This window comes from Neolamprologus multifasciatus, chromosome 10 (assembly GCF_963576455.1).
Source record: "Neolamprologus multifasciatus chromosome 10, fNeoMul1.2, whole genome shotgun sequence".
NCBI lineage: Eukaryota > Metazoa > Chordata > Actinopteri > Cichliformes > Cichlidae > Neolamprologus > Neolamprologus multifasciatus.
The window spans coordinates 33711140-33724399 of NC_140448.1; the positions used below are offsets into that span (position 1 = coordinate 33711140).

Sequence of the window (13260 nt, forward strand, 5' to 3'; positions counted from 1 at the left end):
TGTGCTTTGAGGTAGGAGCCAGAAAGGGTGTAGTTTGTGTGTGTGAGCACCTGTGAGCACCTGTGAGCACCTGTGAGCACCTGTGAGCACCTGTGAGCACCTGTGAGCACCTGTGAGCATGGACGCTTGTTTTTAAAAGGTTCCTTCAGTCACTGTGAAAACTTTTGTTCCTTGGCTTTTAAGTCAGAATGAGTTTGTATTACTTTTGTCTTATTTCTTACTCAAATTATCTAATTTTATGATTCTCATCATATCTCCCTTTGTTTTTATTTCTATTAATTATCTTCATTGTGCAGCACCTTAGTCAGCGGTTGTTGTTTAAATGTGCTAAATAAAAAAATTTGACTTTGACAAAGTGAGTCTGAAAGTCTGTAGTATGGCAGTAAATAATAATAATAATGATTGCATTTATATAGCGCTTTACAATGCCACTATTCATTCACTCTCACATTCACACACTGGTGGAGGCAGCTACAGGTGTAGCCACAGCTGGGGCAGACTGACAGAGGCGAGGCTGCCATATCGCACCATCAGCCCCTCTGGCCAACACCAGGAGGCGGTAGGTGAAGTGTCTTTCCCAGTTAACAGTTAAGTGTGTGTGTGTGTGTGTGTGTGTGTGTGTGTGTGTGTGAGAGAGAATCATTAATAACACAGAGTTTTACACACAACTTTATTTCTTCATTTTTATGGTGGGAACAAAAAACCGGGTGAACTTAGCAAGGTGATCACCAGTGTGACCTCTGACCCCAAACACCAGGGTGACCTCTGACCCCAAACACCAGTGTGACCTCACACACACACTTTGTTTTCTGACGTGGAATCAGTGAGGTGTGGGTGTGGTTTATTTACACAAGTCATATCATGATTCATGTGTTGTGCTGTAAGCAGAGGCAGGTACCTGCGACAGGTGTTACAGGTGTGACAGGTACCTGCGGCAGGTGTGACAGGTGTGACAGGTACCTGCTACAGGTGTTACAGGTGTGACAGGTACCTGCGACAGGTGTTACAGGTGTGACAGGTACCTGCGACAGATGTGACAGGTGTGACAGGTACCTGCTACAGGTGTTACAGGTGTGACAGGTACCTGCGACAGGTGTTACAGGTGTGACAGGTACCTGCGGCAGGTATGACAGGTGTGACAGGTACCTGCGACAGGTGTTACAGGTGTGACAGGTACCTGCGACAGGTGTTACAGGTGTGACAGGTACCTGCGACAGGTGTTACAGGTGTGACAGGTACCTGCGACAGATGTGACAGGTGTGACAGGTACCTGCTACAGGTGTTACAAGTGTGACAGGTACCTGCGACAGGTATGACAGGTGTGACAGGTACCTGCGGCAGGTATGACAGGTGTGACAGGTACCTGCGACAGGTGTTACAGGTGTGACAGGTACCTGCGACAGGTGTTACAGGTGTGACAGGTACCTGCGACAGATGTGACAGGTGTGACAGGTACCTGCGACAGGTGTTACAAGTGTGACAGGTACCTGCGACAGGTGTTACAGGTGTGACAGGTACCTGCGGCAGGTGTGACAGGTGTGACAGGTACCTGCGGCAGGTGTGACAGGTGTGACAGGTACCTGCGACAGGTGTTACAGGTGTGACAGGTACCTGCGGCAGGTGTGACAGGTGTGACAGGTACCTGCGGCAGGTGTGACAGGTGTGACAGGTACCTGCGGCAGGTGTGACAGGTGTTGAAATCTCCCAATTCTTTGAATCTTTGGGCTGAAGGAAGGACAATACTCGGTGTATAAATGCTCAATCAACAATCCTTTATTTCCACACAATTTTCACACAATGAGCATAAACCATCCGGATGGGGAGAGATGCATGAGAGGGTCACAGCAAGTCTCAAAATGGTGGTGTGTTACACAGCTTTTTATACTTTCTACTGGCCCCCACCTGGTCGTAAACCTAAACATTCACAGTCTCTCTTATCTGTCATGGCGCCTAAGTTATGACCTCGGGCTCCCTGTCTTTCTACCTCCTACAAGAGTGGGGGCACAGAATGTTGTTTGCTCTTGCTGTTACCGGCCCAAGGTCCTTCGCACACAACATTCTCAGTGTCAATGGAAAATTGTACTTATTAGTCAGTATAATCTTTTAATGATATAAGTTTGAATATGGTAGAATACTGCATGTAACCATTTGTGTTTATTGAAAGGATGTCTCATCCTAGGAAGTCTGTAACATTCCAGGGTGTTCTGGCTTTCACCCCCACATCCTAGGAGCATGGGAAAGGTCATACCTTGTTTTATTGTTTTACGGTAGGATTAACGTAGTTATATCTGTTTCCAGTCTAAGTGGTTTTGGTTTGATGAACTGCTGGACTTCCAGTCCAGCAGGTTTAGGGAAGTCACTTATGGGGTCACACTCTGACCACACACACACACACACACACACACACACTTCAATGTATGGAACAAACGCTCACTGAAGTGTATAAATAAAGGACCAGGGCAGTCCTCAGGGCCACTCTCTGAGACTCACTCTTGGGGTGTGAGTTCTGAGAGATGCCCTTGCTAGCAAGAAATTCTGTGTGTTTCTCCTCTCTGATTCTCTACTGAAGAAGTGTTTTAGAATATATCTCTTAACATTATTTGGTCCTTCGTAGCCGGAGCAGAAAATATCAGAACTGTTATCTGTGACTCTGTTCCAAGATCCAGCACTGATTCCTGACGCCGTGGGAAGCCAGCACCGAAGCCTGTCGACAGCCCTCTTAGACGAGGAGAGAGCCCCAGGACGTGAATTCGGGTCTGGGCCGGTGTTTTTAGTCTGGTCCACGGCGGTGGGATTCAGTCTGATGATCTGAACCACTAGTGAGACGTCGGAGGGTGAGAAACACTATTTTGGTATATAAAACGGCCGCAAAGGTTTAAAGTAACGTGATTAATTAGGTTGGGTTCGCCGAAAGGAGCTGAATTAGACTTAAGTTTTAGAGGTAGCTGAAATTACTTTGTGACAAATTAAAATACGTTTAGGCAAATGAAAACACGTTGAGACAAAGAAATTAAAATAGGTTGGGTTCGCCGAAAGGAGCTGAATTAGACTTAAGTTTTAGAGGTAGCTGAAATTACTTCGTGACAAATTAAAATACGTTTAGGCAAATGAAAACACGTTGAGACAAAGAAATTAAAATAGGTTGGGTTCGCCGAAAGGAGCTGAATTAGACTTAGGTTTTAGAGGTAGCCGAAATTACCTCGTGACAAATTAGCGCGCAAATGTCTATATGTGTGTGTGTCTGGAAGTAAGTTGATCTTACAGCACAATACGCTGCTGAACTACTTCCATTTTTGTTTTCTTTGCTGAGGCTCACGTACTGGTGACAAAGGAGAACGGTTGAGTTTCATCTCATAAAACTGATGCCGCTTCACCGTTAGGGTGAAGTCCAAGGCCGTATCAGTAAACCACTCTGAAGTCAAGCGTGCCAGCGACGGCCCAGCAAAATCTTTGAAAATGGAGAATAAACAAGCGAAATTAACACCTGATGAGAAATGTTTAGAAAAACAACAAGCCGGAGCAGGACTAATCCAAAAGAAAGGGAGAGGAATGCATAGTGGAAGAGCAAGAGGTAGAGGCAGAGCTACACACACACCAAACAGTGGCTTTAGCACCACATGCTGGAGGTGTGGAAAAGAGGGACATTTTGTACGTGACTGTAAGAAACAAAGAAGACAGTAACTCAGAATAGGATAGCAGCTCAGGTGAAGAGAGCAGTTCAGACTAGGAAGAACGTAATAATCCCTCACCAAGTGAAAATTAGAGATCAAAGTAGTTTAAAGTAGTTTAAAAAGGGCTGGAAACAGACCCGACTGAATAGATATAAATACAAGAGGAATAAAGTAAAATAAACAAAAGGCTAAATTACAACTTATCTTTAATGTATTCATACTAATAATAGCAAGGATAACAACCTGTAAACTGGTGTTAATGATGAAATAATATTAATATGAAGAGGCACCTCAGTCAGTTATGATGTGAGGTGGATAATTGTTGAAAGTAATCTGCATTAAGCTTAGGGTTGCTCAAATTCAGTACAATGACATATGAAGTAAAATAGGTAAATACTTTAACTAATTACGTGCATAGAGGCACTTGACCTGCTTGAAAACCTGTCATCCTAATATGAGCCATTGTTGAGATATAGAGCACACCTATGAAAACAACTAATATGCTGAACCCTGTATGAAGCAGCTGAAAACTACATGACGGAGAAGCTGAATTGAATATGAAAGTGCAAGTCTTTGCCACTGTGGGGCAAAGCACGCAACCACTGTGTGAGGTTGCGTTTTGGTCTTTTCTGAGCTGATGAGCAAGCTACACATTATCAGATTGAGATCTGGCTGAGAACTCTTCAAAGAGAGGGAAACAGAACTATGATAACTGTGATAACTGGAGTGTGAAGAGTTTCCGTGAGCAGTTTTTCTGCATCTTGACTCATGTGTGTAGAGTGTTCATAGCATCAGCATCATGCTTTTGTTTATTTGTTTTGTTGGGTTGAAAATAATTCAATAAACTTGTGATCATATTTATGGATCACGATGGCACATGCCATTGGCCAAGTGATTTATTTACGCAGATGAAAAAAGTGAGTGTGAATGTGTCTGACGTCACAGTGTTTTTGTGCGCTGTGTAAAAGTAATTGCCTCTGATTGTGAGAGCGGTGATTCTGCAGGTCACCAGCTATTTTAAAGAAAAAAAAAAAAAAGAGTAAAAAAGAGACAAAATTTACATTGTAGATGAAAAATAATCATAGGAAAAAGGTTTTGTGTTGCTCAGCCAAGAACAACTACAATCTCATTTTCTGCTTTTAAGAAAGGAGAGTTCACAAAAACAGAGAGAGAGATGTGTGTGTTGGTTAAGCAGTGATAATAATAATGAAAATGTCTTAGTTTGTCACTTTCAGGTGACAAGCAGACCTGAATCAATTTTCCACATGCAGCGGTCGGAAGAAAGTTATAGTTTAACATCATTGGAAACATTCAGGCCAAGTTTCTGGCTAACTTATTTACAGCACCATGTGTCTCTCAAACTCACAAGCGAGCTCTCACTCCTCCCTGAAGACAAGGAATGCAGCTCCAAAGAGCAATGACATGGCAGATAAAGAGACAGCAGCAAAGTCCTGAGCAAAGAGTCCCAGCAAGCAGCAGCAGTGTGGACAAACAGCATCAGAGAAGAAGAGCAAACCCATCATCCTGCATGATTGGATGAATGGCACTGTGTTTCCAACAAGCTGCAACTTCACTGTGCATGTGACAAGAACATTTGAGGAGAACTGAGGAGACTGTTGGAGTTTGACATTTGCCACCTTTGGAGTAAAATGGCAAGAAGAGACAGTGAAACACAGGACAAAGCTGAAGGAGAACTGCCTGCTGTTGGACTGTTGAAGTGGGAGAGGACAACAGTGAGAGTAAGTGTTTAATGTGGGAAATCAACATTTGGGTTAGCAAACCTGGGAAAAGAAAACTGACTGCTTAAGTGGGAAAATTGTGAAGGAGTCTGAAACACTGCAAAAAGAAACATACAAAGTCACACACACACAAGCAGAACATGCATTAACCCTTACTAACACAAACACAAGAGAGCTCATGAAGATTAGACAACATCTTAAGCATGTGAGTCTGTTTATCATCTTGTCCAAGTCACTTAGTGTGATGCAAAGATCAATGGACTCATAGCACATTAGTTACAAAATGATTAAATAATAGCAGAGAAATGTGTAGGAAAGGCAGCTTTAAGAACATGCTCTGCTGGAGATGCAGCTCCACAGACATTGCATTAAACCTGCCTAATAACACAAACACACATGCAATGAAGATCAGCTTGTTATCTCTCATCAGTGTTAAAATACTGTGAATTTAACAGACACTTGTTATCAAATGCTGAATTTATCCAATAAAAAAATTGACTCTCTAGGTTGCAGGACAACAGTTTAACTTTTGTGGGAAAAAAGATTCTGGTTTGAACAACCAATGATCAGATAATAAATTTAGTTGTTAATATAGTAAATTGGGAGATGCTTTCCTGCTTGATTGATGCAGCACAAGTAATTTACTGTATGAGGGAAATTCTATTTTTGTGATAACATTTTGAACATGCATTTCTGTTGTCCTGTCATCTTAGTGGGTTAATAGCTGATATGCAAATTAGTTGATCGTTCTTAGATTGAGGAAAGGTGACTGAATCTTAGCACGAGTGAATGAGATGTGTTGGAGTTTGTTAGAGTGGAGACTCTAAAACACTGAGTTTCCTGTTTTGATGTGTGAGTGAATCCTGCACCTAGATACACAACTCTGAATACGTCAGAACAAACTTCTTTTGTGAAATAGCTGATGACATGTCTCACGTTTTATGATGACGGGAAAAAAGAAAAACTGGATAATATGGATCTGTGGCCCAAATGAGTGAAAGGCACAGACTTGGGGATTAAACTCATAACATATTAGGCTTATGTTGTGTGTTGTGCAGCTGATGGTTGGTTCGGAGTGAATCTAGCTGATGATTTTTCTTTTGTTGTGAAGTTGAGCCTGCCAATTAGTATGATGATAAACCATGCTAATGGTATGATTTACCCTCCTGAGATGAGGAGCTTGTGTCATGACGTAACAAGGCCTTTTTATTTTGTTACTTTCACTGTGCACTGAAAGTTTTTTTGATAATCTCTGTCTGAGCAGATCTGCACGATTAGAAGCGCTATACAATACGTCGTCAAGAAAATTGTTACAAGTGAGCTTCTCCACATTGAAATGGGCTCAGGAGAAAGCCACTTATTTGGGACAATTAGAAAATGAGAGTCCCTGCCTAAAAAGGATTCAGCGAGGTAATCCGATCTAAAATTCTTCTTTTTCTTTTGAAATGACGTCATTTTGCTGAGAGTGGAAATCAAATGCGGCGATAGTTTCCACTAGCAGCAAAGAAAGAAAGAATGGATGAATGAATGAATGAATAATGGAAATAAAAACAAACTGACTGACTGATAAAACCTGACAAGACTTGACCACGACTCAAAGTTAACCTCCACCTAGACAGGACAAAAGGGTGGATGGATTTACGTGTTTCTTTTTACAGGAGCAGAAAGATGACAGCAACATCCGAGGTTGCGTGAGCTTTAGCCGTACCGATTTAACTTTTAAATGCCACTTTCTGTGTCTGTGAATCTACTGGGGGTGTGTTATTCATGGGTTTGTGTTGCTCACAGAGATTACTGTGAGAAAGAGTGTATACACCTGCGCAGCGCTAACATTTACATTTCTTTTCTACAGCATTACAATTCTTCATGTGACTTGATCATGTGATTTATACCAGAACAACTAGTTAATGTTTTTCTACTACAGGATTTCTGGGTTTATGTGTGAAGAAACTGTGTTTATAGGTTATGAGTTGGAGATGCTGTTACACTGTGTTTCCTGTGTTGAAAACTAGTGTCACTTCTTTCCACAGCTATGGATGGTTAACTTTATGGTCTTTTTATGGCACCTCTGGAACCTGTCGACCTGCGTCTGACCACAGGGATGGTCAATGCTAATGTTTGTTTTTCTAAGAGTACATGTAGGGGATTCAGCAGAAGTGGACAAGTGACATGAGAAAAACAAATAAGAGATGCAGTGTTTATGGAACTAATTGTAGTTTACTGATTTGAGAAAACCTGCACATGATACTTGTCTTGCTGATGTTGAATGCTTTATTACTCTTATGATATAATTGTTTATAAGTGTGAAGTTTGATTTCACTTCCAGATCTTGTTTTTCAGGCCATTATGGTGTGTATGCAGGCTCCTGGCGGAGCCAGGTTTTAAGCAAACTTAATATGCAAAACACACTAACATCTTTTATTGCAGGGTTATAGGCCCGGGGTGGTGCTGCTCCAGGGGAGGAGACGCCCTGATGTTGCCTGGGACATGATTTGGCTAACCTTTTTCTTTAAGACAGGAATCTGGTTTTGATGAGTTGACTCATGGGAGTGTCCATGCGTCAAGAGGAGGGGTCCAGGATTAACATGAAACAATGAATTAACATTAAACTATGTTTTATATGATTTTTGCAGCGATTTGTGTGATTAACAGTTCATTCAACGGGTATCAAACCTATGCAAGTGGTGCAACCATGTTCAGAGGAGGCTTTGATGGCCTATAAGTGAAGTTCACTGAACTAAAGAATGTGGTTTGATGATTGTTGACATGCTCTCCAAATAGAAGCTTTTCCTCCTAGCAAGGAAGTACAGGTGCAGCAGTCATCTCCTGAGAAATCTTCAGAGGTCCAGTGAGAAGCAAGAACCATTCCAGGCATAGCTGACAGCCCAGGCAGTGGTTGAGGTCAAAGGTCAAGCTGGTTGGGGCCCATCATGAGATTAGACTTTGGAGCCGCAGCAAGGACCACGAAACTGCGTTGGAATGAGAGCTGTGCCAAGGGGGATTTCCAGAGGCCAACAGAGGAGATTGTGGACAACAGACGGGCACCTGAAGGATGAGGGGAGCATGCCAAGCTCCATCGACAGCGCAGAGGGAGTCCGAGGATGACATCATGATTCTGTGAAAAGCACATGAACCAGAAGCTATGGTGGTGATGGCAGCAGTTTCCTATGAACATCACCTAATGCTGTGTCACTGTACTGTGCATACGATGACACTCTGAAGACTGCTGGGATCATAACAGCAGTAAGATAACTGGACCCAGCACCCTTTCCACAGAGGGGTTTTTCTGCAGAGGATGGACAGTAGAAGAGTCATAAATATTCCTATCGCAGGACAAAGGCCTAAAGCGAGGTGATGGGGGTTGATAGAGGCCATTTCAAGTGCTTCTGACCACTCCAACTGCCTGCAAAATAGCGGAGAGACCCTCCTGGATACATCAGAGCCACTGCAAAAAGGTTGAGGTCCCAGAGGATTCCACTTCCTCCACAGAAATCAACTAGTAGAGGAAAGTTTCACCCTCACTTGGTTGCTTCAGTGGCGAGGGGGAAGTGCTGATTGGGCGCCCGTAGGGAATTGCTCGCACTTCAACCTCCAGCCATTGGCCAACTCTAGAGTAACCAAGTAGTAGGGTGTGACGGACCTGTACGTAGCCATGGGAAGGTGGACCCTCCTGGTTACCTTGACTACGACGCTCACCTTTACAGGACAAAGACAGAATCGGCAAATACAGACTATTATGTCTGCTCTCATATGCCCAGCACGCCTTTGAGACAAATCCAGCAGGCCCAAAATCAGGACTATGTAAGTGATACAAGTGACTGGTTTTCTTGGCTTTACGCTGGCTCCTGGTTACAGGTGTTAAAAGGACGACTCATCGGAGTTGGGATATTTCTACTTTTATTTTATGTCTTTGTAACATGTATACTGCCATGTTTAAAACTCTTGATTAACCGCATAATATTTTCCACTGTTGCTGCATATATAGACGTGACAAGTGATGATAATGACTCCGACCTGTTGGAACATGAAGACTTTGTGTGACTAATGACGATGTGACAGGTGTACAACAAGATGTTACATACTGATATCTCATTTAAATTTATACTGACAACAGGAGGGAATGTCAATGGAAAATTGTACTTAGTAGTCAGTATAATCTTTTAATGATATAAGTTTGAATATGGTAGAATACTACATGTAACCATTTGTGTTTATTGAAAGGATGTCTCATCCTAGGAAGTCTGTAACATTCCAGGGTGTTCTGGCTTTCACCCCCACATCCTAGGAGCATGGGAAAGTTCATACCTTGTTTTATTGTTTTACAGTAGGATTAACGTAGTTATATGTGTTTCCAGTCTAAGTGGTTTTGGTTTGATGAACTGCTGGACTTCCAGTCCAGCAGGTTTAGGGAAGTCACTTATGGGGTCACACTCTGACCACACACACACACACACACACACACACACACACACACACACACACACACTTCAATGTATGGAACAAACGCTCACTGAAGTGTATAAATAAAGGACCAGGGCAGTCCTCAGGGCCACTCTCTGAGACTCACTCTTGGGGTGTGAGTTCTGAGAGATGCCCTTGCTAGCAAGAAATTCTGTGTGTTTCTCCTCTCTGATTCTCTACTGAAGAAGTGTTTTAGAATATATCTCTTAACACTCAGAAATGATTTAAGCAGTCTGACATGACAAGAAAACAGTGTAAAACATTCACAGCAGATAAATGGTGGCGCCCACCTGTCTAACAGAACCCAGAGGATGGTCACATTCTTTTAATCCCCAAAGATATACTTGAACATTTGTCTAACCTACTACCAAAATATACTGAGACATTTGTCTATCATACTACCAAAATATACTGCGAAGATGGTCATGTTCTTTAACCTAAAAATATAAGGGAAAATAAGCTATATATTTTGCACACAACCTAGACTAAGGAATATATTTATGTTCTACAGCTGTTTAACATACTTCATCTACCTTGACTATGGGTATAAGATAACCTAGTTTAAAATACTGATCTCACACAGGTGTCACAGGTACCTGCGACAGGTGTCACACAGAACACACAACAGCTCCTGTGATTACAGATCGCTGTCTTTGAGCTGCTTCTTATCCTCGGATTGAAATCTTTCAGAGAAACTCTTTTCTCTTTTCTCATAAAAGAGGAAGATGATGATGAAACGGTCAGAGAGGAAACAAAACATATCAATGATCTGATACGTTAAACACACACGTCTCTCACAGGCGCTGTGTTATTTTGCACTGTTGTTGTTGTGTTTCTGTATCTTGGCTCTCAGCTCGTGGGACAGCTCTTTGTACTCTGACGTGTTCTTCGAGTACAGGTTCCCGCCCTTCAGCCAGCCCATCATCCTGTCCTTCTCCTCCTCGTTCAGGACTCCCATCTTGTAGTAACCTTCCAGCAGCAGCTTGTCTCCAGCATCGTGGTAGCGCTTCGTTGCGTCTCTGGACATATCTGAGATGTTCAGTGAGAGGATTCCTGCAGAGTTCACACAGCGAGCAGAGAGAGGCGGGGTTTACTCACTGACCAGGAAACGGCGTCTCTGACAGCATCGCACTATATCTGTGACCACGGAGGCGAGGACACGCATTAATGTGATCCTTGGTGCTTCACGTGTTCCTGTGCTAATAATTAACCTGTGTGTGGCTGTGAAACCAGTGGAACCAGTGGAACCAGTGGAACCAGTGGAACCAGTGGAACCAGCACTCTGTGCATTAAACTGCTGAAAGACTGTTTCATCATTTCATGAAAAACACGAGTTCGTTTTTACAGACAGATGTTTCTTTGTGTCGTTTCTATGGTGACGAACATCTTTGCTCATCGTCTCATCAGTAACCTGGTGTGTGACAGCACATAGCGCTTCTATCTGCAGCGTACCTGCATCCTCTCTGAGAGAATTGGATGTGACCGGATTGGCTGCCAGCAGCGACATCTTCACCAGTTTTTCTCCGTCTCCAGAAAGAAGAATCTCCTTAAGCTTCTCGCTGGAACAGAAGCACGTTAGCGATCCAAAGAGAACTCTGAGTTTAGCTCCAGGACGAGCAGATTTGTTCTCACCTGATTATACGAGACTCTTTTCTGTTGCGCCAGGTCAGGCCTGCCTCGTGGTGCGATTTCAGGACCTCTCTGCACAGCCCGCGGTCGCCGTTCTTATCCAACAGTGCAAAGAGGTTGGGACTTTTGTTTTTCAGGTCCTCTCTTAACTTCACGTTCTCGGGGTCCTGCAGCGTTTTAAGGGCATTCTGAAAGACACATCTGGGTGGGACGTGGTCGGCTTCCACCGCCAGCCTGTTTTCACCACAGTCTCTTTGGTTGGAGGTTTGCACCCGGATTTTGTACACACTGTTGGCAAGAAACACGTTCAGAGTACGATTTAATGTGTGTTACACGTGAAGCTCGATCTGCTGGTCGTCGTGGTCACGCATTAAATACTTACTCAGCGTGCGCTCCGACCAAACCCAGACGTTGTTCTCGGATATCTCGTAATTCCTCTGGACTCAAACCTTTCTTGCTCATGTCGCCCCAGATGGCGTTGAAATCGTCTACGGCTTTTCTTCGCGCCTTTCGATCTCCTCCACATATGTAATATCTTCCAGGAGAGTTACAGGTTGCTTCATATCCTTTCTGCAGCTTCAGAGCTCCTACGTATTTGGGTAGGTTTTGCTGAAGCTGAGTGGAGATAAAACACGACATAAGATGAGTTACCTCATTGCTTCCAACATGTGCAGACTCTGAATAACAGGCTACACCTCCTGTAAAAAGGTAAAACTGTCATGGTCCTGGGTCGGTGACCCAGCGCTTTGAGTTTGTTATAAGTATTTTCTAGTTTATTCTGTTTTGTATTGGTGGTTGGGGTTTGGTTGTGTTTATTTTCCCTACCTGCGTCTCCCTCGGTGCTCTGTTCATGTCCCCGTGTTACGTAAAACAGTCTGTGTGTTTCCTGTTTTACTTTGTAGGGTTGTGTCTCGTTATGTCCATTAGTTCCAGCTGTGTCCCCGCCTGTCTGCCAGGCCGTGTGTGTGTATATATAGTGGGTGTCGGTCTGTGTTCGTTGTCGGCTCGTCTGTGTTTCATGGTGTCCGTTCCTCGTCTGTGTCTCTCTGCCTCTCACCCCGTTCGTATGATCTCAGGTTTGTTATTTAGCTCACCCAGTTTAGGTTTATGTTCTGTCCTGCCCTCAGTTCTGTTATTTGTGCACTATAAATAAAACCCTCACTCATATCACCATATCGGCTGTCTGCATTTTGGGTCCTCCTTTTCCTCCACACCACACGGCTCACCCTGCCAGCCGTGACAAAAACACTGATTGGTCCATAATCACACAGACCTCCAGAGGCCGAGTCAGGGTGGGCTAAGCCTGTAGAGGCGGCCACAGAGATCGTGTTTGATGAGTCTAAGACGGCTCAAGACGAGTTAGTTTCCCAGTTTGCAATTTCTGAGAAGAAACCTCGTGTTTACTTGCATATGCAATCAGTGACTTAGTGTTGCACGAGCCAGCCATAAAGGGTGAGACCGGCCTTAGTGTTTTCCCATCTGAACGAGCTAAACCAGATCATTGTGCACCACCTCTGGTTTGTACAAAAGCCAAGCAAGTTACTAAGGAGTCTGTTAAATCTGCTCCTGAGCTTGTAAACCCAGCGGCTTTTCACTCAGTTTTATTTACACAGCACCAAATCACAACAGCAGTCGCCTCAAGGCGCTTTATATTGTAAGGTAGACCCTACAATAATAACCCAACAATCATATGACCCCCTATGAACAAGCACTTTGGCGACAGTGGGAAGGAAAAACTCCCTTTTAACAGGAAGAAACCT

At 43.5% G+C, this 13260-nt stretch overlaps 1 protein-coding gene and 1 long non-coding RNA gene across 4 annotated transcripts in view; one reads left to right on the top strand and one right to left on the bottom strand.

Moving 5' to 3' along the window:
- Nucleotides 1-1011: 1011 nt before the first annotated feature.
- Nucleotides 1012-9883, top strand: LOC146510696 (uncharacterized). Its single transcript, XR_014876488.1, has 2 exons — nucleotides 1012-3097; nucleotides 3142-9883. It is a non-coding gene; the product is annotated as an uncharacterized LOC146510696 (long non-coding RNA).
- Nucleotides 8927-13260, bottom strand: part of LOC146510697 (uncharacterized) — a 17552-nt gene continuing 13218 nt past the window's right edge. For all 3 annotated transcript variants that reach the window (XM_085175014.1, XM_085175013.1, XM_085175012.1), the window contains 4 exons: nucleotides 11883-12115; nucleotides 11504-11788; nucleotides 11324-11430; nucleotides 8927-10924 (listed from right to left, as the gene is read on the bottom strand). In XM_085175014.1, coding sequence (XP_085031140.1) covers nucleotides 10680-10924; nucleotides 11324-11430; nucleotides 11504-11788; nucleotides 11883-12115 — 870 coding nt within the window. In that variant the 3' untranslated portion in view covers nucleotides 8927-10679. The remainder of the gene's footprint in view (nucleotides 10925-11323; nucleotides 11431-11503; nucleotides 11789-11882; nucleotides 12116-13260) is intronic.